This window comes from Aspergillus pseudotamarii, assembly GCF_009193445.1.
Source record: "Aspergillus pseudotamarii strain CBS 117625 unplaced genomic scaffold BDV38scaffold_86, whole genome shotgun sequence".
Lineage (NCBI taxonomy): Eukaryota > Fungi > Ascomycota > Eurotiomycetes > Eurotiales > Aspergillaceae > Aspergillus > Aspergillus pseudotamarii.
The window spans coordinates 22,840-47,743 of NW_022475100.1; the positions used below are offsets into that span (position 1 = coordinate 22,840).

The 24,904-nt window shown below is 47.0% G+C and overlaps 12 protein-coding genes across 12 annotated transcripts; 5 read left to right on the forward strand and 7 right to left on the reverse strand.

Annotated features, from left to right (window-relative positions):
• Positions 1-103: 103 nt before the first annotated feature.
• Positions 104-1,101, forward strand: BDV38DRAFT_213577 (putative mitochondrial protein sorting (Msf1)). Its single transcript, XM_032052661.1, has 2 exons — positions 104-371; positions 440-1,101. Exons 1-2 carry the CDS (start codon positions 219-221, stop codon positions 857-859), a joined length of 573 nt encoding a protein of 190 aa, XP_031908344.1. The 5' UTR covers positions 104-218; the 3' UTR covers positions 860-1,101.
• A 242-nt stretch (positions 1,102-1,343) lies between these two features.
• On the reverse strand, positions 1,344-2,371 carry BDV38DRAFT_275217 (uncharacterized protein; the record flags this gene model as incomplete). Its single annotated transcript, XM_032057982.1, has 2 exons — positions 1,344-2,103; positions 2,166-2,371. 2 exons carry the CDS (start codon positions 2,369-2,371, stop codon positions 1,344-1,346), a joined length of 966 nt encoding a protein of 321 aa, XP_031908345.1.
• Positions 2,372-2,893: 522 nt separating this feature from the next.
• On the forward strand, positions 2,894-4,874 carry BDV38DRAFT_213603 (ethanolamine-phosphate cytidylyltransferase). The gene is made up of 5 exons (XM_032052662.1): positions 2,894-2,916; positions 3,131-3,314; positions 3,377-3,494; positions 3,562-4,336; positions 4,399-4,874. The coding sequence occupies exons 2-5, from the start codon at positions 3,191-3,193 to the stop codon at positions 4,714-4,716; spliced, it is 1,335 nt and encodes a 444-aa protein (XP_031908346.1). The 5' UTR covers positions 2,894-2,916; positions 3,131-3,190; the 3' UTR covers positions 4,717-4,874.
• A 167-nt stretch (positions 4,875-5,041) lies between these two features.
• Positions 5,042-5,668, reverse strand: BDV38DRAFT_287864 (monothiol glutaredoxin GRX5; the record flags this gene model as incomplete). The annotated part of the gene is made up of 3 exons (XM_032060948.1): positions 5,042-5,193; positions 5,273-5,549; positions 5,642-5,668. 3 exons carry the CDS (start codon positions 5,666-5,668, stop codon positions 5,042-5,044), a joined length of 456 nt encoding a protein of 151 aa, XP_031908347.1.
• Positions 5,669-5,912: 244 nt separating this feature from the next.
• Positions 5,913-7,995, reverse strand: BDV38DRAFT_261595 (putative para-hydroxybenzoate-polyprenyltransferase Coq2). The gene has a single exon (XM_032056026.1). The coding sequence runs from the start codon at positions 7,600-7,602 to the stop codon at positions 6,304-6,306; it is 1,299 nt and encodes a 432-aa protein (XP_031908348.1). The 5' UTR covers positions 7,603-7,995; the 3' UTR covers positions 5,913-6,303.
• A 402-nt stretch (positions 7,996-8,397) lies between these two features.
• BDV38DRAFT_275221 (putative JmjC domain protein) lies at positions 8,398-10,752 on the forward strand (the record flags this gene model as incomplete). The annotated part of the gene is made up of 2 exons (XM_032057983.1): positions 8,398-8,665; positions 9,017-10,752. 2 exons carry the CDS (start codon positions 8,398-8,400, stop codon positions 10,750-10,752), a joined length of 2,004 nt encoding a protein of 667 aa, XP_031908349.1.
• Positions 10,753-11,707: 955 nt separating this feature from the next.
• On the reverse strand, positions 11,708-11,943 carry BDV38DRAFT_287867 (uncharacterized protein; the record flags this gene model as incomplete). Its single annotated transcript, XM_032060949.1, has 2 exons — positions 11,708-11,802; positions 11,856-11,943. The coding sequence occupies 2 exons, from the start codon at positions 11,941-11,943 to the stop codon at positions 11,708-11,710; spliced, it is 183 nt and encodes a 60-aa protein (XP_031908350.1).
• Positions 11,944-11,989: 46 nt separating this feature from the next.
• On the forward strand, positions 11,990-13,009 carry BDV38DRAFT_213649 (cytochrome c oxidase assembly factor 1 family protein). Its single transcript, XM_032052663.1, has 2 exons — positions 11,990-12,713; positions 12,782-13,009. The coding sequence occupies exons 1-2, from the start codon at positions 12,252-12,254 to the stop codon at positions 12,872-12,874; spliced, it is 555 nt and encodes a 184-aa protein (XP_031908351.1). The 5' UTR covers positions 11,990-12,251; the 3' UTR covers positions 12,875-13,009.
• Positions 13,010-13,219: 210 nt separating this feature from the next.
• On the reverse strand, positions 13,220-14,169 carry BDV38DRAFT_287869 (mitochondrial 54S ribosomal protein uL3m; the record flags this gene model as incomplete). The annotated part of the gene is made up of 2 exons (XM_032060950.1): positions 13,220-13,317; positions 13,377-14,169. 2 exons carry the CDS (start codon positions 14,167-14,169, stop codon positions 13,220-13,222), a joined length of 891 nt encoding a protein of 296 aa, XP_031908352.1.
• Positions 14,170-14,648: 479 nt separating this feature from the next.
• Positions 14,649-15,874, forward strand: BDV38DRAFT_213698 (uncharacterized protein). The gene is made up of 2 exons (XM_032052664.1): positions 14,649-15,371; positions 15,443-15,874. Exons 1-2 carry the CDS (start codon positions 14,774-14,776, stop codon positions 15,592-15,594), a joined length of 750 nt encoding a protein of 249 aa, XP_031908353.1. The 5' UTR covers positions 14,649-14,773; the 3' UTR covers positions 15,595-15,874.
• Positions 15,807-20,299, reverse strand: phoC (putative cyclin dependent kinase inhibitor Pho81). Its single transcript, XM_032052666.1, has 8 exons — positions 19,733-20,299; positions 19,550-19,672; positions 19,440-19,490; positions 19,241-19,381; positions 19,129-19,176; positions 19,059-19,076; positions 16,736-18,989; positions 15,807-16,677 (listed from the first exon to the last, which is right to left on the reverse strand). Exons 1-8 carry the CDS (start codon positions 19,898-19,900, stop codon positions 16,187-16,189), a joined length of 3,294 nt encoding a protein of 1,097 aa, XP_031908354.1. The 5' UTR covers positions 19,901-20,299; the 3' UTR covers positions 15,807-16,186.
• A 1,667-nt stretch (positions 20,300-21,966) lies between these two features.
• On the reverse strand, positions 21,967-24,029 carry BDV38DRAFT_213754 (uncharacterized protein). Its single transcript, XM_032052667.1, has 4 exons — positions 23,899-24,029; positions 23,631-23,765; positions 23,369-23,569; positions 21,967-23,271 (listed from the first exon to the last, which is right to left on the reverse strand). Exons 3-4 carry the CDS (start codon positions 23,385-23,387, stop codon positions 22,058-22,060), a joined length of 1,233 nt encoding a protein of 410 aa, XP_031908355.1. The 5' UTR covers positions 23,388-23,569; positions 23,631-23,765; positions 23,899-24,029; the 3' UTR covers positions 21,967-22,057.
• Between the last annotated feature and the right edge of the window lie 875 nt (positions 24,030-24,904).

Below are 24,904 nucleotides of genomic sequence, written 5' to 3' on the forward strand. Positions count from 1 at the left end.
TATAATATTTTTGCTGTCGCACTCTCTTAGTCCTTACTCTTTTCCTGTATCGTTTCCAAAGAGCCTTCAGTCATTCATTGCCATTTCAGTCCCTCGATTCCCTGCGCGCTACGCGCTTTTTTTTTATCGCCGTTTCATCCATTGCACAATACTCCTGCCCCTCCCCGGCCCGATTCAGAAGCAGCAGCGGAAATCTTTCATCAATCCCACTGATCGAAATGAAGGTTTTCTCCTCGACTTGTACTTTCGATTACTCTTGGGAGGAGGTATCAGCGGCGAACTGGCGCAAGTACTGCCCGTGGAATGACAAGTCCACACATGTTGTGGCTGTAGATACATTATCCCGGTCTGTCGACTCAGAAACTGGTATCGTATGTTGGCCTGCTTAATCACCGCTACCAAAAGATCGTTAGGGCGACTAACTTCTGTATCATTGTAGTTGCGCACAGAGCGTCTTATCACATGTGATCAATCAGTACCGCAATGGGTTCTTTCTCTTTTCGGAGGAAGCGCTACTTCGCATGTTTACGAGATTTCCTACGTTGATCCGAAATCGAAGAAAGTTATAATGTGCTCGACCAACCTCACATGGTCCAATGTTCTGAATGTTCAAGAGACTGTCACCTATCAACCATCCTCAGCGAAGCCGACTTGTACCACGAATTTCAACCAGGAAGCAAAGATCACTGCACTCTGCGGCGGGTGGCAAAAGATCAAGAATAAGGTAGAAGAGGCAAGTGTGGAGAGATTCAGTCAAAACGCCAAAAGGGGTCGAGAAGGGTTTGAGGCCGTTCTTGAAATGAGCCGACGGGTATTCGGTGAACAACGTGAGCGTGAGAACGACAAACTTCAGTCATGACTTGTCCAGTGTTCTATATCCATGCAAGTCTGGAATTCAGCACTATAAAATGGGGCAATTGCATATACCGGCGTCATTTCTGATTGTTTCCAAGCGTAGGGTGCAATTTGGCGTTCTTAGTCGTGTTCTGTTTCTTATGATTCCTCTTTTTTCCCTTGTTGGCGGCATGGCTTGATTTGGCTTGTTCAATACTTATCGATTGTTTGACTAGCGATGACTGACTGTATGGTTATAACGCACTGTTTCTTGCGAGGCATATGCCCCTCAAAAGTTTCCTTTTTTATTAGCTTGTGCTGCTCTGGGATCGTGAAACGTATATGTTACACGGTTACTTGAAGGGTAGCAAATGATTGTGATACCTCGTTTCTGCCGTTATCGATGATGGCTAAAATCAACAGAATGAAGCCTCCGCAGGGTAATACTAGGTAGGAGCACTTATTTATAGATGATATCGTTTAGGTTAAGTATTGAGACGTGCCCGTAGTTAACCTAAAAGACCCCCGAGGACAACGCGGCTTACCCCCGAGACTTCATTCTTTGCATTCATCCGGCTCGCATCCTCAAATTCCCGTACAACCCCTGCTACCATGATCTTTCGAAGCTTAGCATCGGCCTTGGAGAACATCTCACCCAGTGCAACAGTACAAACGGAAGGGGTTGGAACCAAAGATATAAGTCGAGTATAGCAGTCTATCAGCACGTCGCATAAAGTTACGAACGTTTCAAAATAATCTGGTTCAAACGGTAAGGATGGCGTCAGGAGATAGGAATACTCTTCGCCAGGGAGAAGCTCCGACGCTTCAGTGTGGGGAAAAGAGATAGCAGCGGCTGCTGCTGAAGCAGACGAGGTTATATTACCTGTCATGGCCTTTAATTCAGATGGGTCGCTAGACTGCATGGGTAGACCGATCTCGGTGGCAGAACTAGCTCTTCTAGTCTTGGTTCCCGCGTGCGCCGCTCTCTTTAACATCTGTGGTATCCGTGCTCTAGCAAGTGTTGAGGAGGAGCTTCCATCAGGAGGATGCACTTGCTGGAATGCTTCAAATTCAATCAAAAGTGCATTGAGTGCCCGCAGATATTCAACAGGGGTCGAGCTGACGTCTAGAATTGGCGGGAGTGATAAGCCTAGGAGAAGGTAATTTATCGCACGGCGAGAAAGCTTGCGGGCTTCGAAGTAAGGAATTCGACCGATATCAGCCCGAGAAAAGTGTACAGTATTGAACCAGTAAATGCGGCCTTCGTGCCTGAAAAGCCGTCAGCGACTCGTGCCTAGTTCATGTTTCTCTCAAAACCATAATGGACTGACGCCTTTCTTAAATAATCTAAAGTTGATATTCGCTTTGTAGCCATATCATGAATATGCTGATAGATTGCTGCAGCGCTCTGTGGCCCGAATGAACCCCCTCCACTGGTTAGCGGTGGAGGGAGAGAACCAACTGTGGTCTCGTGGCCTATGCTCGATTTGCCAGTGTCTCTGCGAGTCAAGGTAGGGGCAAAGGTGGACGAGATCATGTTCGACATGTTCAACGGAAGAACTAGGAAAGACAGAAGGAGGGTCAAAGTAGGCAGAAGTCTACCCTCTGTTGGAGTCCGAACAAAGCAGGCTTAGTGGCTTGCTGTCATCTAGGATAAGAAGTTGGAGTAATAACGTGCCGTACAGCGTACCACAACTTTCACTGATAAATGTGATTTAATTTAATTACACCCGATAAGATTTACGATTTGTACTCCACTATTTAACCAACGAACCCCCTGCTGGTTCGACAAGTGGCTGGTAGCACAGAGTGATGAAGAGCAACCCACTTGAATATTCTAATTATCACGTATATAGCCAGCGAACAATTGGCATTTTCTGATATAATTATATATACTCCGTTTTCGTAGAGTATAATGGAGCGGTACTGTATGTGCTGGGCATAAGAATTAGTTGGTACGAACATCAATCACCCCTAGTGGGTATTTACAAAATTTAAATGAAAAGGTACACGTTACGTAGTTACCAGTAGGTATTGCGGACATTCTCCGCAACCCCGTGGCCCTTGGGCCTTCCTATGAACGTACGCCCCTCCCCCTCTTCAACACTTCAATTATGGTTGATAGTTCCCTTTTCGGTCTATTACCAGCGCTGAATTGAAATCACTCTTATTTTGTATTCACCCCACCTATCTACCTATTCCGCACTCCTCCTGGTGTAAGGGCATTTCTAAAGAATGGCAGGAGGACAATTACTATAAAATAATAATTATTTTGCTAATCATCAATTGCTGACAGCAAGTACTTCTCGCCTCTTTCTAGTACCCCGCACCAAAACAGAGAGGGAAAAAAAAAAGAATGAGTCCTTCCAACGACGATCCTGTCCCCCTGCCAGGGCAATGGCCAGTTGACCCTCAATATGATGTACCGATTGCTGAAGACCGTATATGGGTGGATGGATGCTTTGACTTCAGTCATCACGGTGAGAAGCGAAATCTGCTTACATGTCTGATACCGGACTCTAATTTAAGATGAGAAATACAGGGCATGCGGGTGCTATGCTTCAGGCACGTAGATTGGGAAAGGAACTCTATGTTGGTGTGCATTCTGATAAAGCGATACTCGAGAACAAAGGCCCAACTGTGATGACTTTGACTGAGCGGTGAGTAGCTCAATTCATCATCTCTTTTGCGGATTAGCTTGCTGATCCTGATTCCTCGTATATTTAGTGTATCTGCCGTTGAAGCATGTCGATGGGTAACTTGTTGTGTTCCCCATGCTCCATATGTGACACAGTTACCATGGGTGTCTCATTATGGTTGCAAATATGTTGTCCATGGGGATGATATTACATCTGATAGCAACGGTGACGATTGCTATCGATTTGTGAAGGCTGCGGGGCGATTTCGTGTGGTAAAAAGGACACCTGGAATCTCCACTACTGACTTAGTCGGCCGTATGCTCTTGTGCACGAAGGGACACTTTGTCAAAAATGTGAAAGGTACACTTACTGGCGAGGAAGGATCTGGGAATCAAGAGGAACGGCAGTTAGCTGCCGCTAACCTTATGCAAAGAATTCGCGATTATGCCACTGACGAGACTGGTTTGCGGCCTGGCTCTCCAGTATGGATCTGGGCTGGCTCGAGTTCTGCCAAGCTTGACAATACTACGGAAGAGCCTGGATTATTCGAAACAATTTCAGCTGGAAAGCCGACTAGACCAGGACAACGAATTGTTTATGTTGATGGAGGCTTTGACCTGTTCTCTTCTGGACATATTGAATTTCTTAGACGGGTTTTGGCACGCGAGGAAATGGAAGGTCGTCAGCGTGGCTGGTACGACCCTGAAGTGAGAGAGAAAAGACTCAGGGAATATGGAGAAGATTATGGCCCGGCTTATGTCATTGCGGGCATCCATGATGATGGTGTAATCAATCATTGGAAGGGCTTCAATTACCCTATCATGAACATATTTGAGCGCGGACTTTGTGTTCTTCAGTGTCGTGTAAGCCATGCCCCTCTGCTAGTGCTGGTAATCACCCCGGTCGTCTTATTAACTGCCCCTAGTATATCCATGCCGTCATATTCTCTGCTCCTTTCTCACCCAGTGAGCCCTACCTAAGAGCAATGCCCTTAGGTGTCCCGGATGCTGTTTATCATGGACCGACTACATTTATTCCACTTACATATGATCCTTACACCGCCCCTAAAAGAATGAGCATTTTCAGAGAGACAGGTAGCCATGATTTCCAGCATGTGAATGCCGGCGAAATAGTTGGGAGGATCCTAAAAAGCCGTGAGGCTTATGAAGAGAGACAGCGGGCGAAGTTGCAGAAGGGAGTCATTGAAGAGCTGGCGAAGGCTAAGGAAGACTCAATACATTAGGCGAGCAACTCTGATCCACACCACGGTATGTGCGAGATGTAAGCATTGTTAACACTCGTTGATTGATTTGTATGACTTGGTTCACATAATAAAGACTGAACCTGTAAGGGAAGAGTATTAACTCATATTACTCATGCTTGGTTGGACAGTATATCTTCAGCTCTAGCTGGTTTCGACGCAGATACCTGATAGAACAGTTAACCCTCACAAGCTACCGTATTGCTTTACATAAACAAATCTACTACACACAGTTCTCCCCCCTCCCCCCCCTCCTTTTACCTATTTTATTTTATTTTTTTTTTGACCTGAGCATCTATGCTTCGAGTTAGTCAGCCGCCACCAGAACATTCTTCTCTTCTAGCAATTTTGCGAGTTCCCCGTTTTGATGCATCGACATTAGAATATCACAGCCACCAACAAACTCCTTATCCAAATATAACTGTGGGATGGTTGGCCAGTCGGAGTATTCTTTGATACCTAAACAGAAACACTAGTTAATGAACGTGAACCCAATTGAAGCGTCAACGATCTTGTGAGTGTCAATGTCAGGACATACCTTGACGCAATTCAGCATCCTCCAGCACGTTGAATGCGACAAACTTCTTGGGATCAACCCCTTGCAAGCCCAAGATCTGGATACTTGCTCGCGAAAAGCCACACTGAGGAGTTTCGGGGGTACCCTTCATGAAAAGGACAACCGGGGCAGATGCAATGGCTTTATCAATTGCCGATTTCGTCTCAGAAGAGAGTAGTCGAGCGTAAAGGGTAGATGGTAATTGAATACCATAGGGTCGTAGTGACAACGACTGTGGCCGCGAAAGCGGTCGGAATGCCTGTTTTGGTCTGCGTCAGCTTGTGAAAGGTCATGGGTAATCAACTGAGTGTGATATTCATGAATAAAGCATAAAACATGGTTTGACCTTACCGACGAGAAAGCCGCTCTTGAGAACATTTTTGAAGGTATTAGCACATCAGATACTTTTGTCTACTAGTAGTAAGATTATAAATGCTGGGTACTACCCGTCATACTACTAAGACCTTGGCTCACTAAGCAGCAGCCAATCATGCGGTCAACGTCCCCATCCAGTTCTATTCCGCTTTTGTCAGCACCCAATTCCAGGTCCGAGCAAGCAAGTAGTACTCCGTACCGCGGTACCACTAGTAGTACTCTATGTACTCTTGAAGTGCCTAGCGCAATTTAGTCAGGGTAGCTAATGATGTACAGTAGTAGTACCCTGCCCGAGCCCGCCGCTGTCTAGCCGTCTCACTATGGCCAAGTCCCTAGGGTAAATTCGATGGTAATAGGAACGATAAATAACCTGGCTTATCGGAAGTAAGAGGACGGTCGCAAGTGGATTACTACGAGGAGCCTCTTTGCTCCAAGAATATTGCAAGACCCAGTGACTAGGTTATTGGAGACTCACGAAGTGTGCTGTGAGACAGACAAGTGAGTGATGCAAGCAAGATACCAACACCGAGTGTTAGTATAGCCTTAATTTGAGCTGGGGATTTCCTTCCCTTGCCGCACTGAGAGCAAGGTCCTAGATATGTCTAAACACAACAATCTAATGCTACAACATTGGCCGATCAGCTGAGCTCTCCATTAGATTTGGAAGTTGCGTCTGTGATCACCTGTGGTGATCTTGTATCCTTCCCGCCCAAACCAGTCGCACGCACTATATAGTCAAACAACATACCCATGGTAATGCCCCCTCCAGTGAGCAAACAACCATTCTTGAACCACCACCAGCAATTCTGGACATTTTTTAGCTGAACCCTCCATATCATAATTCCAAGAGAAAGAGCAGCGCTACCACAGCTGCCAATAAAGAAGACAGGACCAGCGCCAGCCGACACGCCTGCTGCAGCAAGCAATGTCACTTGGACAACTGCTAGAGCAGAAAGAACAGTTTTTGTATTGTGTTCATGACGAAGAGCGATAGACTTGATACCTGCCGCTACATCATCTTTTATGTCCATATGGGCGTAGATCATATCGTACAGGATTGTCCAAGCGACACAGCTAGAATAGAGTGCTGCTGCTGACTCCAAGGCAGAATAGTTGTTGAGAAGATCTATGCCCAGCGCAGGAAACCCCATCATCGCACCCCATGAAAATGTTAGGCCCAGAACGGCTTGCGGGTAGTACGTGATGCGCTTTGCAAGGGGGTAAGTCGTCACAAGAAGCAGACTAGGTATTCCATACCAAAGACACAGCGTTGGGAATTGAAGAAGAATGCCCAATCCCGCCAGCAACTGCATCCCAGTGAACACTACAGCTTTGCGCGGGGAGACTGCCCTTCTAGCGATCGGCCGAAACTTGGTGCGTTCAACATGTGGATCCAAATTCCTATCCCACAAATCATTGATTGTACAACCCGCACCCCGCATGACCAAAGCTCCCGCTAGAAACAGTCCCATCGTCCCAAGAACTTGAAAAGGGGTCGAGGTTGTCATAGGCGCCGCGAGAAGTGTCGAGAATGCGCATGGGAAGAAAAGATAGTATGTACCAGTAGGTTTGTCAAGGCGTATCAGTTCGGCGTACGGTATCCAAGACTGAGGAAGAGAGGCAACAAGTCCTGTCTTAGGTGGAGTGTAATGAGTTACCGAGGTCGGCTCTGCTGTACCGGGTGATTTGGTAGCTGATGGTGATGAGTACGGTAGGTGCGAATTGAACCTTCTTAATGCCGATCCTGCGTGTGTAGTGGGCTGGGGTGTAGCAAGAAGGGCAGATCTCTGCCAAGTATAACAGCCCGAAATAAAGTGAGGGGAGAGACTATGTCGAAGGTACGCCAAATCACGCCTGTTGTGACGAACTGCTCTTACTTCCAAGCAACTGCGTGATTGCATACTCCAATGCATGGCAACACGAGTAGTAAACCCCATTTTCCAAGGCTATCAGGTGGCCTATAGAAATCAACTGTAGCGAAATACCAAGAGCTTTTCTTCGATGCTTTAGTGGGTAGGTCAATTGAAGTTCATCTTGGTGAGAAAAGTAAGAAGGGTCAGATTGCTGCGCTACACTCGTTCTGATGCCTGGTGCAGGAATGCCCTCACAGATGTCAGCCTGTAGGCCAGTGTTCCTTTAGCTGTATAGGGTTTTGGTGTCTTTTCAAGAGTTGTGTGCGACTCCTGTACTCTAAGCATTCTATGCAGTATCAGGATCCAGGATCTTTTCCCTTCACTAATGGAAGGAGGACCCACAGTGACAATATTCAGGACTAACCGAATGCAGGAAGGCGCAGTGGGTACCTACTAGACCAGCCATGCAGAAGCTCTTGGATATCGCGATTGCGGGAACTTGATGATTTGCTGCTTCACAATCTTGCTCTCTGTCTACTTCCAATCAAGCCTTCCCTCACTTTGCTCTGTCATGATTGTCAACTTCTACGCCTCCCAGTATTTGTGGAGTCTGATATGGCAGATACTTTTTTGAACTACGACGCCGAAGACGATTGCCACTTAATCCCTGCTGTTGCTCCGCCTTGCATCTCCGGATCACTGTGCAAGGGCCCACATCGTGCTGATTTGAGCGATTCAAGGCTTTCCAATCCTAGAAAATGCGCTTCTGCCAGGCCTTATGGTGATTCACTGTGATTTCTATTGGAGACCACATGGAGAGGCGCCAACCTTCTTGCTACTTTGTTGTTCCAACCTTAGATTTTCTTGGGAGTTACTAGAATGCCTGCTCAACGGCCTCGGGCGGCCTTTGAGCCCATTTCTCCAGACCTGGATATTGCGAACTTGGTAGACTCGACGCCAAATTTCGAATACGTAGCTAGGATACATTGCGATGCAATTGATGCAAATGGCCTGGAGAACTTCGAGAAGCTCGTGTGGCTTCATGTTATTCTGGGAGGAAAGCCCCTAGTTATCGAAGGGTTTAACCAGAGGCTTGACAGTTCGATATTCTCCGAGAAATGGCTGAGGAGTCACTATTCAATGAAGAGTGAGTAACCCTCCCAGCCCCGCGTGCGCAGCCTGCTGTCTGACCGTAATTTATATGAAGCGGAATTTGCTCGGAATCTCACGACAAAAACTGACCTTCCACTTACTATTGGGCATTATTTGAAGAATATGCATCTCCTTACGAATCAATGGACTACTCATAACTACAAAGATCCAAATCGTCAGAGGATTTATCTTAAAGATATCGACTGCCCCAAAAAATGGCATGACCACCTCAAACAGCTTATTCCTCCTCCGTTGTTCTATCTAAATAAGTCACCGGAGAAGTTCCAAGGCCCCGGAGCGAAGACATTATCGTCAAACAAAGAACTATTGGCACGATCAGATTCAGGGAGGCCTATTGCCAAGGCCGGGGACCTCATGAGTTGTCTTCCGCCCTTCATGCGTGCTGAAAACTTTATGTGCTATATTGGTCACGAAGGGACTTACACACCAGCTCACCAGGAGATGTGCGCCAGCCTTGGACAGAACATAATGGTTGAAGCATCTGATGGTTCTGTTGAATACGGGAAAGCAACCAAGCCAGGGTCTTCCATCTGGTTCATGACTGAGAGCAAAGATCGCCACGTCGTAGCTGAGTACTGGATGTCTACGCTGGGACATGATATTGATATCGAGGATCACTTTGCCCAGATTAATGCATGGAAAGCGGCCCCGTTCAAAACGTATGTTGTCGAACAAAGACCGGGGGATTTTCTTTTGGTTCCTCCACTAGCCGCACACCAGGTGTGGAACCGGGGAACGAGAACAATGAAAGTAGCATGGAATCGAACTATTGCAAAAACATTAGAATTGGCCTTGTTTGAGGCGCTTCCACATGCTAGAATGGTATGCCGCGATGAGCAGTACAAAAACAAGGCCATTGTCTTTTACTCGCTCAGCCACTATTCTGATCTTCTTTGTGAGATGGGCGACATCGGCGTTTGGGACCTTCGAGCGCAGTTGCTGCTAGAGGATTACGAGCTTTTATTTGAACTTTATACCCATATCCTGCTTTCCGAGAGTTTTTCGCATGATCCACCAAAAGAAAAGGATATTGAATACGTTTCTTTCGATAGCAATATTACTTGCTCATATTGTCGAGGCAACATATTCAATAGGTTTTTGACTTGCCCCTGGTGCATTGGTGAGGGAGATGATACATACGACATTTGCATGGAGTGCTATACCATGGGCAGAAGCTGTGCTTGTATATCAAGGTTAAAGTGGGTCGAGCAGTTCCGTTGGAGTGAACTGACCGGAAAGTATGAGAAGTGGAGGCAGCAATTACTAAGGTTCGCCGAGGCTAGGAGTGATAAATACCCATGTCTCCCCGCGAAGAGGGCTCAGCTGGGCAAAAAGTCTCTAGCCGAGATATGCCATGAACAGATGAAACGTCGCCCTTGGGTCGATGTCACAAATCCAGGCTCTCAGCGAATAGAGGAAAAGAACAGTGGTTCGGAGAATGCTACCCCTACTCGGAAGCGAAGGAAAACTCACAAAGGTGATACGTACACAAGTGGTGGCCGATGCCATATTTGCAAGTGTGCTGAACCTATGTGGAAGCTCGCCTCATGCTCATACTGCAACTTGAGTTACTGCTATGGTAGTCTCTTCAGGGCCTTTAATATCCAACCACAGGATACCATGGAGATGTATCACTGGATGTGTCCTAGATGTCAGAAAATTTGCAGTTGCGCCGCATGCCGTCGAGATCCGACCATGAATCCTTACGAACCAAGATGCACTTTATTGGGCCACGACACCAGGAAGGTAGCAGATCCGCGCAGCGTGGAAAGTTTGGTGGATTTCCGTCAGTCCAACCTCAGATGGTTGAAGAAGGCTGGTGATGATGAAGTAGGTCGACTGAAAAGACATCAGAAAGAGGCGGATGAGAAGCGCAGCAAAGCCTTGGTTGATAATTGTATTGAGCTAGAGTTCCCCAGGGCGGTGAGCGAGTATCCAGAGAGTGTCCAATTGACTTCTCCTGCAACTGGGTACTTCAAGGACTATAGAGAAATACCCGTTGATCCTGCACTGGAGAAATTGGATGGATCTGTCCTCACTCCGCCGGAAACCAGTCAGTGACATGTGCAGATTCGCTTGAAAAAGCCAGGAAGCGCCGCAGACATGACAAACAAGGACACCTAGAATGGTGATATGGATCCAATAATGTATTAGGAAAGATCTATCTAAATTTTTTAACCCCCCTATAATCTCTTCATTGGCGGATGGAGTGGCTGGAGCCATTGGACTATTTGGCATGACTATCCATATACTGATGCCATTCGAAGAAGAATGAGACACGGATGACCTCGGGCATCCACGAAGCGTTGGTCTTAGACAACGAAGAAAGCCTTGTGAATATCCAGTCAGTTGCGACTGTACAAGACGAAAAGGAGCGGCAAGGGAGGGCGGAAGGTATGGAGAAAAGAGAAAATTGAGTGCTGGTTGTATATGATTAGTCTAACTAATCAGTAGCTATGCCATAAGCCCTAAACTCCTTTATACCCGTATCGGAGATCCTCAAGATGTTTAAGGTCAACAGAGACCATCATTTTCCGTGCCAACATGATGATTACAAGCATTCCTGCAATATATAAAGTTATTTCCATTTTCCTGAAGAAACGGCTGCGACCATATTGAGAGACAACTACGAGAAACACTCACCTCCGGGAACAATATATGCTTTTCGCTGTCTATCGCGAGGTGGTTCTACCGGGGAGAAGAGCCACACCAATAGCAACAGGCCACATATTGCGGTATTTACAGGGAAAATAAACTTCCGAAGGCGGGTGAGGGTACCTGAACCTCGCATGGATCCTTTGCCCTTCAAATCTGGACGCTGGAAGGGGAAGTACTTCATAGTGTATGCCGTGGCTATCAACGAAAGAATGCTTAAGAATGAAAGGAAATGCTCCTGTAAGCCTGAGCCTTGCCGAATCACTGACGGAATGAAAAGTGAGATCGATAATATTGGGATGGCAGCGAAGATAACCTATTTGATGGAGGCACCAAGTTTGAGTTTCACGTTTAACAATGCTCAGAGTGACAACTTCTGAAAAGAGTCATTTACAGTATATTCTGCATTGCGCTTATTATTTTGCGCTCGCAAGCGTTCTATCACTAAATCCTGCTCTGCGAAATTGTTAGCGGGAAATTGTATTGAGTCTAACATGTCCATAACATACCCTCCTCGTCTAGCTCTTCACGTTCATGCTCCTCATCACCCGAATCATCAGGATAACGAAACGCCTTGCGCAGCCGTGCAGTTGCCATGGGTCCAAGTAGTGTTGTCCTCTTAAAGTTGCACAGTGACAAATTGCCCTTCAAGTTGTTGTATGTACAGCGGAAGATGACATTACATACTCTATATATTTATTGCTAGGTCATCATTCCTACCTCCGCAGTTTGTCTTGTTTGGTTGTCCCTCTCCGCTCCACAAGCCACATCTGCCCCGAAAGGAACTGCTAGGTTGCTAACATATCATGATCTACTATCGTCGTGCCCATGCAATTGATATATGACTAAGCTCGCCTTTGTATCATATCAGTTAGCTAGCCATCTGGACTTGTCTTTACCCAGAAATGGCTCTGCATATTGCGCAGCGGCGCATTAACGCCGTGCGAACCCCATTCTCTCCTGGCCGGACTTTTCTACGTCGCAATCTCACTCCTGCCCCGCACGCCAACTCGGGCCCTTTGATGGAACGACGGGCAGACCGCGAACTGCCCTCTGTAAACAAGGACCGACGGTGGATGCGGACCTTACCAATATTTGCTATCGCCGTCGGAGCTGCGATGCTAGGGATTTTCAACTACCAGAAGTCGTCTTCAAGCGTGGTCAGCAGTACCCTTTATGCTCTTCGCACCTCCCCGCGTGCTCGCGAAATCCTGGGCGATGAGATTTACTTTGCTCAAAAGATACCATGGATCAGTGGGGAAATGAATCAGCTACATGGACGTATCGACATATCCTTCAGGGTCAAAGGAACAAAGTCGCAGGGTACTATGAGGTTCCGCAGCATCAGGCCAGACCGAATGAGCTATGTTCGTTATAAACAAACACACTGCCCCCTTCTTTATCCGATGGTGCTCTACTAACAGTTTTGTTCCAGTTTCGTACTGAGGAATGGAGTCTAGAGACGGAGGATGGCACTGTCGTTCAGCTCCTTGAGAGCGCTGGTGACCCATTTCGTCAGCACGACTAATTACCGCCAAGTTCCCCTAGAAGCTGCATCCTTGCATATGCATGGTATTGTGCAGCACTTTCATCATTGTATATCTTGAAGCTCTCCGTGCACTAATCTAGGCATGTAAGCGCCGGGGTCATGGCACTTTTTGGCTCCTTCACTCCATTCCGGTACGGAGCGACGGTACTTCAGAGTACAAAGGCCGCAGGGACAGACCCGAGGGAAATTTCATTGATGGGAATGAAATAGGGAGAGGGAAAGAAGGATAACAGGATATCATTTATGTATCATATACAGACGCCGCTTTGTGAAACAATATATTGTAATAGTACATTCTCAGAAGCAAGGCAACCATCTATTAGGTTACAGAACTGGTTCAGATGGAGATACGACTTCGGGCCATGGTTTCTTGATGGCATCTTGGATCCTGACGATGCAGCCTTTCGGCCCACTGACAGCGCCTGACGAGGAATACCCAAATTAGCATAGCACAAAGCACCTAGGAGTAGAGAAATCCTACCGTTGACAACAACAATCCCATTTTGCGAGTCAACCTTGAGAATCTTCAGGTTTTGTACCGTATTCTGCTCATTGCCCATATTTCCTGCCATCTTCTTCCCAGGATACACTCTGGATCCACCGCCTTGACTGGGACCCGCAGAACCAAGAGAGCGATGTGTTAAACTGACGCCATGGCTTCGGTCTTGACCACCAAACCCATGTCTTTTCATCACACCAGCAAATCCCTTTCCCTTTGTGTTTGATCGAGCATCGACATATTGGCCTTCCTGGAACCAGTCCGCATTGATTGCCTGACCGACGGGCAGGAGGCCATTTTCGTCCCGCACTCGGAACTCGAAGATGTGCCGTTTCGGAGAGATACCATTAACAGAGAAATGCCCTAGAAGTGACCTGGTGAGATTACTAGGGTGTTTCCAGCCAGAACCAACTTGGACAGCAAAGTAACCATGCTGTTGCCGTGTCTTATGCGAGATGACTTCCACTCGGTCCAGCTGAAGGACGGTGCACGCGATTCGCTTCCCTGTCTCTGCATCGTAGAGGGCAGTCATCCCTTTCTTGATAGTGATGACTCCAGTTCTTGGGGGCAGCGTGTCTGCTTTCCGTTCTAGAGCTGCTGTTGGTGTCGACTTGAGCACTGGGAGATCGGATCCGACATTGAACCGGGAGGTTTTCGGAGGGTTTAACGACCTGATGCCGAACGACCGGATCGGGACATTGCTGCAATTTATTGAATGAGAAGCCCAAATAAATAGAGGAGACTGTAATAACCGACCCGGTAGACGAGGCGCCATGGTGGAACAAAGTTGCCTAAAGGGGCACTTCTTGAATGAGACCGATGAACTCGTCCGTATCCGAGATTTTTATGACTACGCGCAGAGTATCCAGGGCGGTGAGCACTCATCATGAGTGCCTCATACGTAAGGCGCATAGTAACTTCGACTACCTCTGTCCGCGTATGCTCTACCGCTGGAAAATAGCATTTAATTTAAACAATACATAGTGGAGATTAGGCAACTGCATTCAACCTTCCTGGTATTCGGTACTATGCAGCACTGGCAGTGCTCTTGCTGTTTATACTAGATATACCGTGCACCGGACGTACCGGACATGTCGGCACACCGACCGCCGAACATTCATGGAATAATTTTGCGATCTGCTTGCTATCTGGGACGTCACCACTACAATTGTCCTGGCGCTGCCTTCCTCCTTTCTTATCTTTTAGCGTCGCATTAATAGCTTTTTGCCAACCTTATAGACCTGCAGATAGAGTACGATTGGATTTGTGGGTGCCTTCTTTCTCTTTCGCAAGGAAAAGAAACATACGAACTCTGCAAGCACCCATCCATACTTTTACTCTTTGAATACAAACCCCGGTGTCTTCTATACTCACCAGCCATGTCTTTGAGACATCTCACTATGTCGCGCTGGCTTTCCCAAGCTTCCAGTCTTGGGTGGCATGTGCTACCGTCAAGATTAGCCAGGAAAAACGTCCAGATGATCCAGCCACCAGCTTCCTTTAATACGTTCCGCCGCGCCTTTTCCCTTCCAGCCGACAAAAACAGCTTTCTTTCTAGCCGGATAAGACCCCGGTCTAGTAATATGCGGAACTTTTCTCGTACCCAACAGGCTTCGGTTTTCCGTCGACTCTTTCGCTCATCCAGGTCAAACAGCTCACCGCAGACGGGGCAACCCGGTTCGCTCTCACAGCGGTTAAAGGGGCTTTCTCGGGAGTACGGCTGGTCCGCCTTGGGGGTGTATCTACTATTGTCTGCAATGGATTTCCCGTTCTGTTTTGCCGCCGTTCGCTTCCTTGGGGCGGAGAAAATTGGTCATTATGAGCATGTAGTCGTTGAGGCTTTTAAGGGTGCAGTCGGCACTGTGCTTCCCAGTGTGCAAGAGGAGCATTTCAGTGAACAGACAGATCCTAGGGCCGATCCTTCAAAGGGTGATGTGGAGGGGAGTGTGGTAGAGAAAAAATTAGATGAAGGGGCGAGTATGTTATCCTTGCAGGACTCTTCTAGTACGTGCGTTGTGTGGAGTGTTCACTAACTACTATCTGTGCAGGTCTATGGACACAGGTTGCGCTTGCCTATGCAATCCACAAGAGTCTTATCTTCATTCGTGTGCCTCTGACTGCTGCTATAACTCCAAAAGTTGTCAAGGCCTTGCGGCAATGGGGCTGGGATATTGTCAAAGGTAAACCGAAGGGTATGTAATTCGGCCCACTGCTCTTCAAGGACATGAAAGGCATGGTCTGGCCACCTTTCTTTTTCTGTATGGGATTTGTGGTATAGCAATGGTCAACTAGAGATCAGTTTCACGGTTTAATTGTACATTAGCTGTTATATCTAGATTCCCGGGATGCATGACTTTTAAGTGTTCCTCTCAACTCTTATGTTTTCCTAACGGGTATTCTTATAACACAGGTGCGTCAAGTAATAGCCCATAAGAAGAAAATATTTCAAAAAAGGGAAAAGCGGAGCACATAGTTGGCAAGGTATTATTAAGATGAAAAACGGATGTGTATCCTCTCTCCAATTTATTTTTGAAAAAATTTTTTTTCGCCCTTTTCCTTTTCCTTTTGCCTTTTTATATAGTTTGTACGAAACCTCGATGAGACCAGAAGGATAACTCAGATGCTTGACAGCTGGGTGTGAAAATGCAAAGCAGCGGCCCAAACCAAACACAAAGGAAAGTCAGAAATGCAATAGAGACCCATTATCTTCCACGCCATAAAGACCTTAATATATACCTAAGTTAACAACACCCGAGTTGAATGAAAAGACGAAATATGTATATAAGAATGTCTCACATGTCAATCATATCGTTAAATCTCAAAATACCATTGGCTTTCATCACACCGTTCACACCATCAGGCATTCGGTATGCCCATTCGGCCACACCCATCGCATTCGCTGCTCCTAGAACTTCTTTATGGCCTGAAGGTTCAACTTCGTCGGACGTATCTGCTACAAGTACGAGACCAAGTTCCTTAATAGTCTCTACAAGAGCCGGTACAACGTTCTGAAGCAGCCACAGAAGCTCTGTATTAGTAGGTGACCTTAATGCATAGTATACCAAGAATGGGAAATACGTAGGGAGCAAGCATATAGGGGCAGAGACACGTACCAATAGGCTGGACCGGCATATCAAGCCCATGAAATTGTTGCTTTGCGCTATCCTTGCTGACTCTTTTATGGACATCGATGCACGACCACTACTATTAATGTCTGGAAGTGACCCAACACCTCGGGTCAAATCACGAATTTGACCTAGATCATTGCAAAGAAGAACAGGATCTTAGGAATGCAAGTTAGCAAACCATGTAATGGGTTTTAGTGGGACCTTTAGACTCACAATTTGGTTGTTTCCAGTTCAGAGCAACACACACATTAGGATTGTACGAGGTAAATACCACCGAACGCATAAACTCAGGGTTCTGATCCCGTGACACACGGGCATGATCGAAAACCACCGTGAGAACGGCATCAGCAAAGCTATTTACATCAGCTAAAGATACCATATTCAGCGCTTGCTCTTCAGCAGCCGAGGGATAGAGTATCGAGAGATTGACATTGACACCAATAGGGAGGCGCAGGAGTACCTCCTTGAGGGAGAGGAATGATGATGCTAGTATGCGGTGCGCTTGAGCTAAATCATCAACAGCACGCGCCTGAAGATGCTGGAACAAGTCTAGGTGATTCACGCCTTTCTCAACACCGATGGCTTGGAACTGAGAGTATGTGAGATGGCAGATAGGCAATTCAATGCCATGGTGTAGGACTGTAAAACAAGGATAGAGCACGGGTATTCTGTCTTTGGTGAGTTGCACGAAAAGCTGAACATGATCTCCAGACAAGCTCGACCCTGTTACCAGACCATTGTGTTCTGAGTCGATGGCACTTGTAGCCTTCCAATAGGTAGCAAAGTGTGTGATTTCCAGGGGATCGCCATGGTACGGCTTTATCACTTGGAAGCCAAATCGTAGCTGCCCTATTGACCGTAGCCTAGGATCAAATAACGGCAAGCAACACGAGCCAGTGCTAGAGGTCTCAGCTTTGAATACAGTCGGTAGCGCAACTGTCTTAGCAATCACTTTCGAGCCGAAAGTGGGGAATATCTCGAAATCCACTGCAAATGTCTCTAGGTTATCTACCTGAAATGAGATCAATCGTGAATCCTCTTGGATGGGTAGCATAATGGTGCGTGGAATCAAGTCAGAGAGTTTCGAGGAAATGGTTAATCGAGCCGCAGGGTGACGGCCCGCCTGATCAAAGATAATCGAACCAGAGTTTCCGGTGTCAAAAAGTATTTGCACGAACACTTTCTTGTCCAAAAAGTTATGGCCATAACGACGTAAAGGTATGATTGGTGGCGGGAGAGAAAGATCGGGTATACCATCCACTACCTCAGTACTATCGAAAGTCGTCGTAGCATCCTCCATATGCGAGCCAGCTAAGTGACCTGCTTCTTGTAGCCTCAAACCATTCAGAATATCAAACGGCTTCTGTGGTGGACGAGAATTGCTACGATGCGACCAAAGAAGTAGCATGCACTCTAAGTGACCTTCCCATGCTGCATAATACATTGCAGCGAGGCCCTTCTCGTCTACAACATCGGCGTCAACACCCAATTCAAGAAGAGCGCGCAGGCAGTCAACGCAGCCTTCACTCGCAGCATGAAACAGCGGTGTCCATTGGTACAGTTTGTCTTTCTGGTTCAAATTAGCCCCATGTTGTTTGAGCATTATTAGCAATTGCGGAGACTGAGAAGCTCTTGCGACCATATGTTGAGGATAGAGGCCTTCTGCATCTGGGAGTAATTGTGCATGTCGTTCGAGAAGCATCCGCACAATTGGAAGCGATCCATGCTGGCATGCCAGGTTCAGTGGAATGTGGTCTGATTCAGAAGCTGGATCAATCCGAGCATTGCTGTGAAGAAGTTGCTCAGCACACGTAAGCTGACCTTTGACAATACTGTGAATCAGAGGGGTAAAATTGTCGTGGTCCATCACGTCGACAGTGTGAGGACCTGCAGCTAATAAATCTTTCACCATCTCTACCCGGCCGTGTATACACGCATAATGTAGAGGAAGTCTGCCGTAAACATCGGACCTTGAGATATCGACACCTGCCGCAAGGCCGGACTTGAAAACAAACCCTCGTCCTGAGATGGCTGCTTCATGCAAACAGTTGCGTTCGTTGATGTCGTCTTCAGCGTATATATCAACCAATCCGCTTTCAAGAAGGACTGCCAACACATCGTCTGAAAATTCATTGATAGCGGCAAGGAAGGTACGAGTCGCGCGTTCACGAGCATCAGGAGATGATTGCAGTTTCGCGGTCCACTCACGCAATGTCTGAGGGTTACCAGCAGTGGCTGACTGCAGGATTTGCAGGTCAAGATCTTCCTCATCGGCTCCAAACGGTTGAACAGCTGCAGCGCGGTCTACCGGACGAGCAGCATCGAAATGGATGTTCTCGCCTTCCGCCCATGCCTCGAGTTCCAGCCGAGCGGTTGTTGCCCGGTCTGATAGATCACGTAAAACGTCCCGATTGAAACAGGGCTGTACTTCGACGGCCCGGTGGAGGTATAACTCCTTCATACGCGACTAATTCAAAGGTCAGTAAGGCAGAAAACGCAATCCGAATGGGGGTAGGTGTCTATGAATAACTCGAACCTTTGAAGTTTTATCCCACTAACTAAAATGTTAGCTATCCCGAACCTAGTAAGCCAAAATACCCACGAACCTTTTTGAGGATCTTTGACATAGCAGTCTCGTTGATCTCGACGAATTGCTTTGTTGAAAAAGGTAAAATTAGACTCTCCCGTGCGCAAGATAGTCGGAAACAACATGCTTACTTGCAACTTGTTCAGATCGCCATCGAATTGTTGAAACCCCTCGAATAAGGCAACAAAATTAGCTGGTGCCTTGGAACTGGGTACTGTTCGTGATTGAATGACCCTTTTCTTATCGACTAGCGTTTTCAATCGCAGAGAGAACTATGAGGCTAGATAAGTATACCCGGTGGACCAAAATGTGCCTAATATGAAAGCAAACCTCGGCTTCTTTTTGTAAGTAGAATGTGTTGACTTTTTCGATTTCTCTTTCCTGTATGGGTTGTTAATCAACGCGAATCCCCCTCAACACATCGATTAAGGAGCCCCTACCAACCGAAAGAAGAATACCTCCTTGTTTGCGCGAAGGGCGGCTTGCGCTTCGGGAACATCTTGAGTTGCGCCTGCAGAGCTTTGAGCGGGGATGGTCGGCGTAGCACTTAGTTGCTTTATGAGCTGTCATCTAAACCTTAGCCATAGAACTCTTAGCACTGCGATCCCTCTCTGGGTACCGACCTTCTTCAGGGCCTTGTAATTTACGAAACTTGCGGCATATTCAGGAAGGTCGAGTTGTCTGCGCTGGATTTGTTTGCCGAACTTCCTATGAACGGAACGGTTAGCCTTGTAGGTTACAGACCATAGATCGCTAAGGGCTAGTTGCCTGTGACACAATTCAGCTCTCATATGGGAAATTATATTCACTTACATCTTGGTAAGCTTTTTTGCGGAAGCCGACACTCTCCCGGACCCTTGATGCACTCACACCTGATAAGGCAAAGCCTAAAGGTTGAACAAGGACGGGAGTCGGGACGGGTACCCGGGATGTTCCAATTGCAATGTTTATGTGGTAAAGGGACAGAAGAGGAGGGGGGAGCGAGGGAGGGAAGAGAGTGAAAGTAGCAGCAATTGCCTCTCTCGAATGCTTCAACAGAATGTAGTAGAGGGGAGGGGTGGGCAAGTGAAAAAGGGACGTAACCCGAAGTGGGGCGAAAGGGGAGTAGACAAGCAGGTAACAGCCGTTGTAGTGCTTTAATGTTTTGTTGTAGCGTGGACATGCAAAATGTAATCGCGAGTAGTAAATAGGCAAGTACTGTCTTGTACACAATCGCTAGCCACGAGACCTAGCTGAAACAAAGGACAAGAAGCAGCACGAATATCGCACCAGGGAGCCCTTGGTCTCTATGGGTATTGGCAGTTCGTACGGAGGGATGCTCGTCTTGTAGCCAGCTGGTACTTAGTCTACCTTTCAGGCTACTACTGCATGCCGTCTGTAATTGTTCATTCAACTGGAGTCAGTCACTGGAGGAGAGACCTGGGCAGTGCGGGGCACTCGACTTCAGCGGACAGCATAGGTGTTAAACGATGGGAGACGAATGAGGAAAAGAGGGAAAGAGAAGCCAAAATTCCCCAGCCAATACCGTCGTTATAATAGCAGGAGCAATAATGCAAGCAGCGAATTAGAGTGGAACATCAGAAGGACAGCATGAACAATAAGGACTCGTCTCGGGAAAAATCACGTCAGGTTAGAGGTCAGAGGAGGGCGAGTGGGGAGCTTTGGAGAGCTAGTCCCGGGCCAATCACTAATGGCCGTGCGCCCACGTTCCCTTTTACTTCCGCGCTCCAACCATGCACAACACTAACCATAACTGTCACGATATCGGCATGTTCAACTACGGAGTACTTACTATTACCTACCTAGTAGTGCTGCACTACTGAAGGGGGTTAAACAGGCCTTGGCTATTGGGAATTATCCTTGTTAATAGCACTTTAACCACCTAATCGCGACAGCAAAAATTTAGTAGTTTTCTTTGCTTTGCTTTCTTCTATTTCTTCTCAACCCCTCCGCCTCCACCCCCCTTCCTTGCAGTCATTTTGTTAAGTTTTTACGGCAAAGAGAAGTCTCCTTTGCAATATAAGGATGGCAGATTGAGCAATGCTGAACTTCAATTTCATGAAGAACATATACTCCCATGTAGTAGTAGCAAGTCTACACGGATGGCGAATTGAATGGCCACGGCAAACATGACCGAGGAAAATCTTTAGAAGAACCCTGTTATGCAATCAATCATGCTCCAATTAGAGGCAAAGAGGCTAAAAGTAAACAAGAAAAGAAAAGATGATCCACCAAGGTTATTGCATCCGAATATAGACAGAGATGCACGCGATGTACAATACACTATATCCAAACCCAGATAAACTTCAAATCAAACAGTGGACAGTGGAGCAGAAGGATAAGTGGAAGAAGATATCACAGAGAAAAAAAAGGTGGTAGGTGACCTTGACCCATTCCAGTCACGTACTAAAGAGATAGCAGGCACGCATTGACACACATGGTTGGCACTTGGGAGCGGTCATAAATATACAGATACAAGAATAGAAAGACAAAATAGCAAAGAGGGACAAAGAGAAAAGAAAGACCGTACTGCAAATTCGGGATATAACTGGGAATAAGAACGAGAAACCAACAGCACAAGAACTATTCAAATGAAACAGAGGAGCCACCAGACCCAAAGATATCACAATAGCCACAAAAGGAAAAAAAGTGAGAGCGCAAGGTAGACAGCCGCCATTGGAATATAAAACATAGACGAAGTTGATAAATAGGATAAAATACGATATAAGATCTTGATAAAGTCTTCCAGTATAGCCGAGGCTTCATCAAGAGAAGGCATGCGGGTCATCATGAAGTGATGCGCAGGTTGCAGACACTTGTGATTCCACTACTTTCGGATGGCCACCGGGAGGTGTACAAGAGTCACTGCTTCTCCTTATCAAATCTGCCGGTTTTGAAAACGCCATCAACAAGTGTATAGTAATGTTAGGGCGTATTGAGGGCTTTTCTCAGAAATTTTGAGCGATTCCAGCATTTCCTTGTCTGGGAAAGACAGCAGGGTTCTCGATGCGAGTATTGCGCCGTGCCTGAACGTCTCGAATCACAGGTGGACTTCCACCATAGGGGCCATCACCATATGCCCCGTACTGCGGTTGCATCTCATTGTAGTACGGGTTATCATCGTAAAAAGGACCGGTAGGATGGGTAGCAGACATATGACTTTCATCTGAAGCCTCCGAGCGGTTGGCTGCAGAATATGCGGATGAGGCGTTAGATGGACCACGATGTATATCTGTGGTTCTGTTGTTTGCTGCAGCAACCGGGGCAGCTCCGAGAACGCCGATAGGATCTGTCTCACCCGCTGCTGGACCCTCAGAATATTGAATAGTACCATCGCTTGGGGTAGTGACATGATGATAGCCAGGGGCACTCCCTGCCTCGGACATTGCCAGTCCAACCCCAGCACCACTGGACAAATTAGTGGATGCTTTGCGACCAGCCGACGTGGTCCCCCATCCTCGATAACCCGAGGTATCATCCTTGGGCTCGAAAGCACCGCCTCCCATGATAGGTGGAAGAGTTGGGTCATTATTCGGATTGAAACCGTACTCCTCTACCTCCTTCCTTCGTTCCTCTTCTGCTGCTTTCTTTGCTTTCCATTTCCTCCAAAAATACAAAGCAGCTAAGATAATGATTGCTACGGAGGCGACCGGTACAACCACTGCAACGGCTATTGTTCCACCAGCCGAAAGCCCAGAGCCACCGCTTCCGCTTCCGCTTGTAGCCGATGCTGTCGCCGATGATCCAGTTGCGGTGGCGGATATGTTATTGGCTGAATTCCCTGTGGAATGAGTGGGTAGAGAGGTATCGGTGGAGGTAACAATAACAGTCTGTGGCCCTGTGGTACCATCAGTCGCTGACTTCGTGATGATTGATGTAACAACTGGGGTGGTATTCGTGTCGCTGCTTGTGGTCGAGGTTTCTGAGCTCGTAGAAGGGATACTGGTAGTGCTAGATGTCGGTGGCTGCGTCGCGGTAGTTGTAGAAGCCGTTGACAACGAGGTCGATGATGTGGAGGTTGACGACGAAGAGGAAGAAGATGTTGTAGAAGAGGACGTTGTTGGCTCAGATGTGGTAGACGTTTCAGATGGTGTTGTAATGGGCGTTTCTGATGTCGGCGTGGCGGCTTCGGCAGTGGTTGCCGCTGGCGCCGACGGCGCCGCTGCAAGAGGTTCAGCGTGCCATTCGACCATTTCACAGATATGGAAAGTGCAGAACTATGCTATAGCGCAGAACATATGGAAAAGGCTCCGTCATACCTGCTGAAGATACGGACATCTCAGAATCTGAACTGACTCTTTTCCGAGCCAATTTGACGAAAGCTGTCACTCGTTGTGACTGAGAATTGGCCTATGGCCACGAGTTTCACAGGAAGGGCTCCTTGAGACTCAGATGACTGAATGTTTGCTGGAAAAATTGATAATCTTGAATCTAAAAGTCCGAGTGTGGCCGAAGGATCCCTGAAAGACTCCCAAGAAGCAACTTCAGTCGCGGACGGGACTACTCAGGACGACGTCGTACTTTAAGTCAGAGCTATAGAGCAGTCGCGATATTGTAGATAGATGTTTCATGCCCGCAATAAAGTTAATGAGGGGGTGCGTTAAAAGTGAGAGGGAACGATCATGTAGAAAGAAGCAATTGTGATCGTCTATCAGCCTGGACTTTGGTCAGGGGAAGAAGATCAATTAGTGCGGCGGAAAACGAGCAGAACCGCCAAAGGGGAAGAAAAAAAAAAAAAAAAAAAAGAGGTGAACCAGAAGAGGGGAAAAGGAAAATAACATTGACGTACCCAAGCCGATAAATAGGGTGCCATGGGATAGATAGTAGGAAGACGAATAAAACTAAAACAAAAGTCAGAAGGGTATGGTGAAGAGATCAGAGTTCAAAACAGAAAAGGAATAAGAAACAAAAAGTGGAGAGGGAGACAGAACGTCGAATGCTGAATCACAACTGCAACCGGATAGGAGTGGTACCGTTCGTATTATTGTTCTTAGTGATTACAGACTTTCAGATGCCTCAGGTTTTAGTGGAGAGACGGAACTTTGCCTTGTATGCGTACCATACATACCTACTACTACCTAATACTGTACACGGTATGTTTTCTGTATGGTTACTGCCAGGGGAAATTGATAATTTACACTGTCCTCGACGAGTGCGGACAGGGTAGGTAAATTCGGCAACGTTCACGGTTCCACTAGCTGCGATCGGCAATTCCCCACTTCCAGAAGTACGCCTAACACTCTAGTCGCTCATGCTAGTAGTAAATTTCATATTCTTCAGCAACAGTCGGGTATTTTTGTCAGAGAATATGGGGATTGAAGGCCCGCATAACGCTGCTTGCAGTTGTGTAGTTTATGAACTTACTCCGTACGTACATTACGATTAACAATGAGTGATGAGTGGTTGTTCCTGACCCGGACTTGCATGGGCTATATCAGGAAAGCCTTCGGCACTGGTTGACCAAAAACTACGGGTCCATACCAATTCCATTCCATACTCCGTAAAGATCAGATCGATGGGGTGGAATCATCTCTAAAATTAACCGGTGATGTACTCTACTCCCGAATAGGTATGTGCTGACTGTACAGTATACTCCGTAAGTACGAGGTGGAAACCGGGACAGAAGCGGAAAATTTCGCCCTCTGTACATTCGACCCACGGATACAGTAGTAGTAATAGTAGTACTACAGTACACAGTAGTTAGGTATAGAGGGTACTTGGCAATGTACAAATAACATTGGCCATCCAAAATCTCTCAACCCCAGCAATCCAGCATCCAAAATTATCCATTGTGT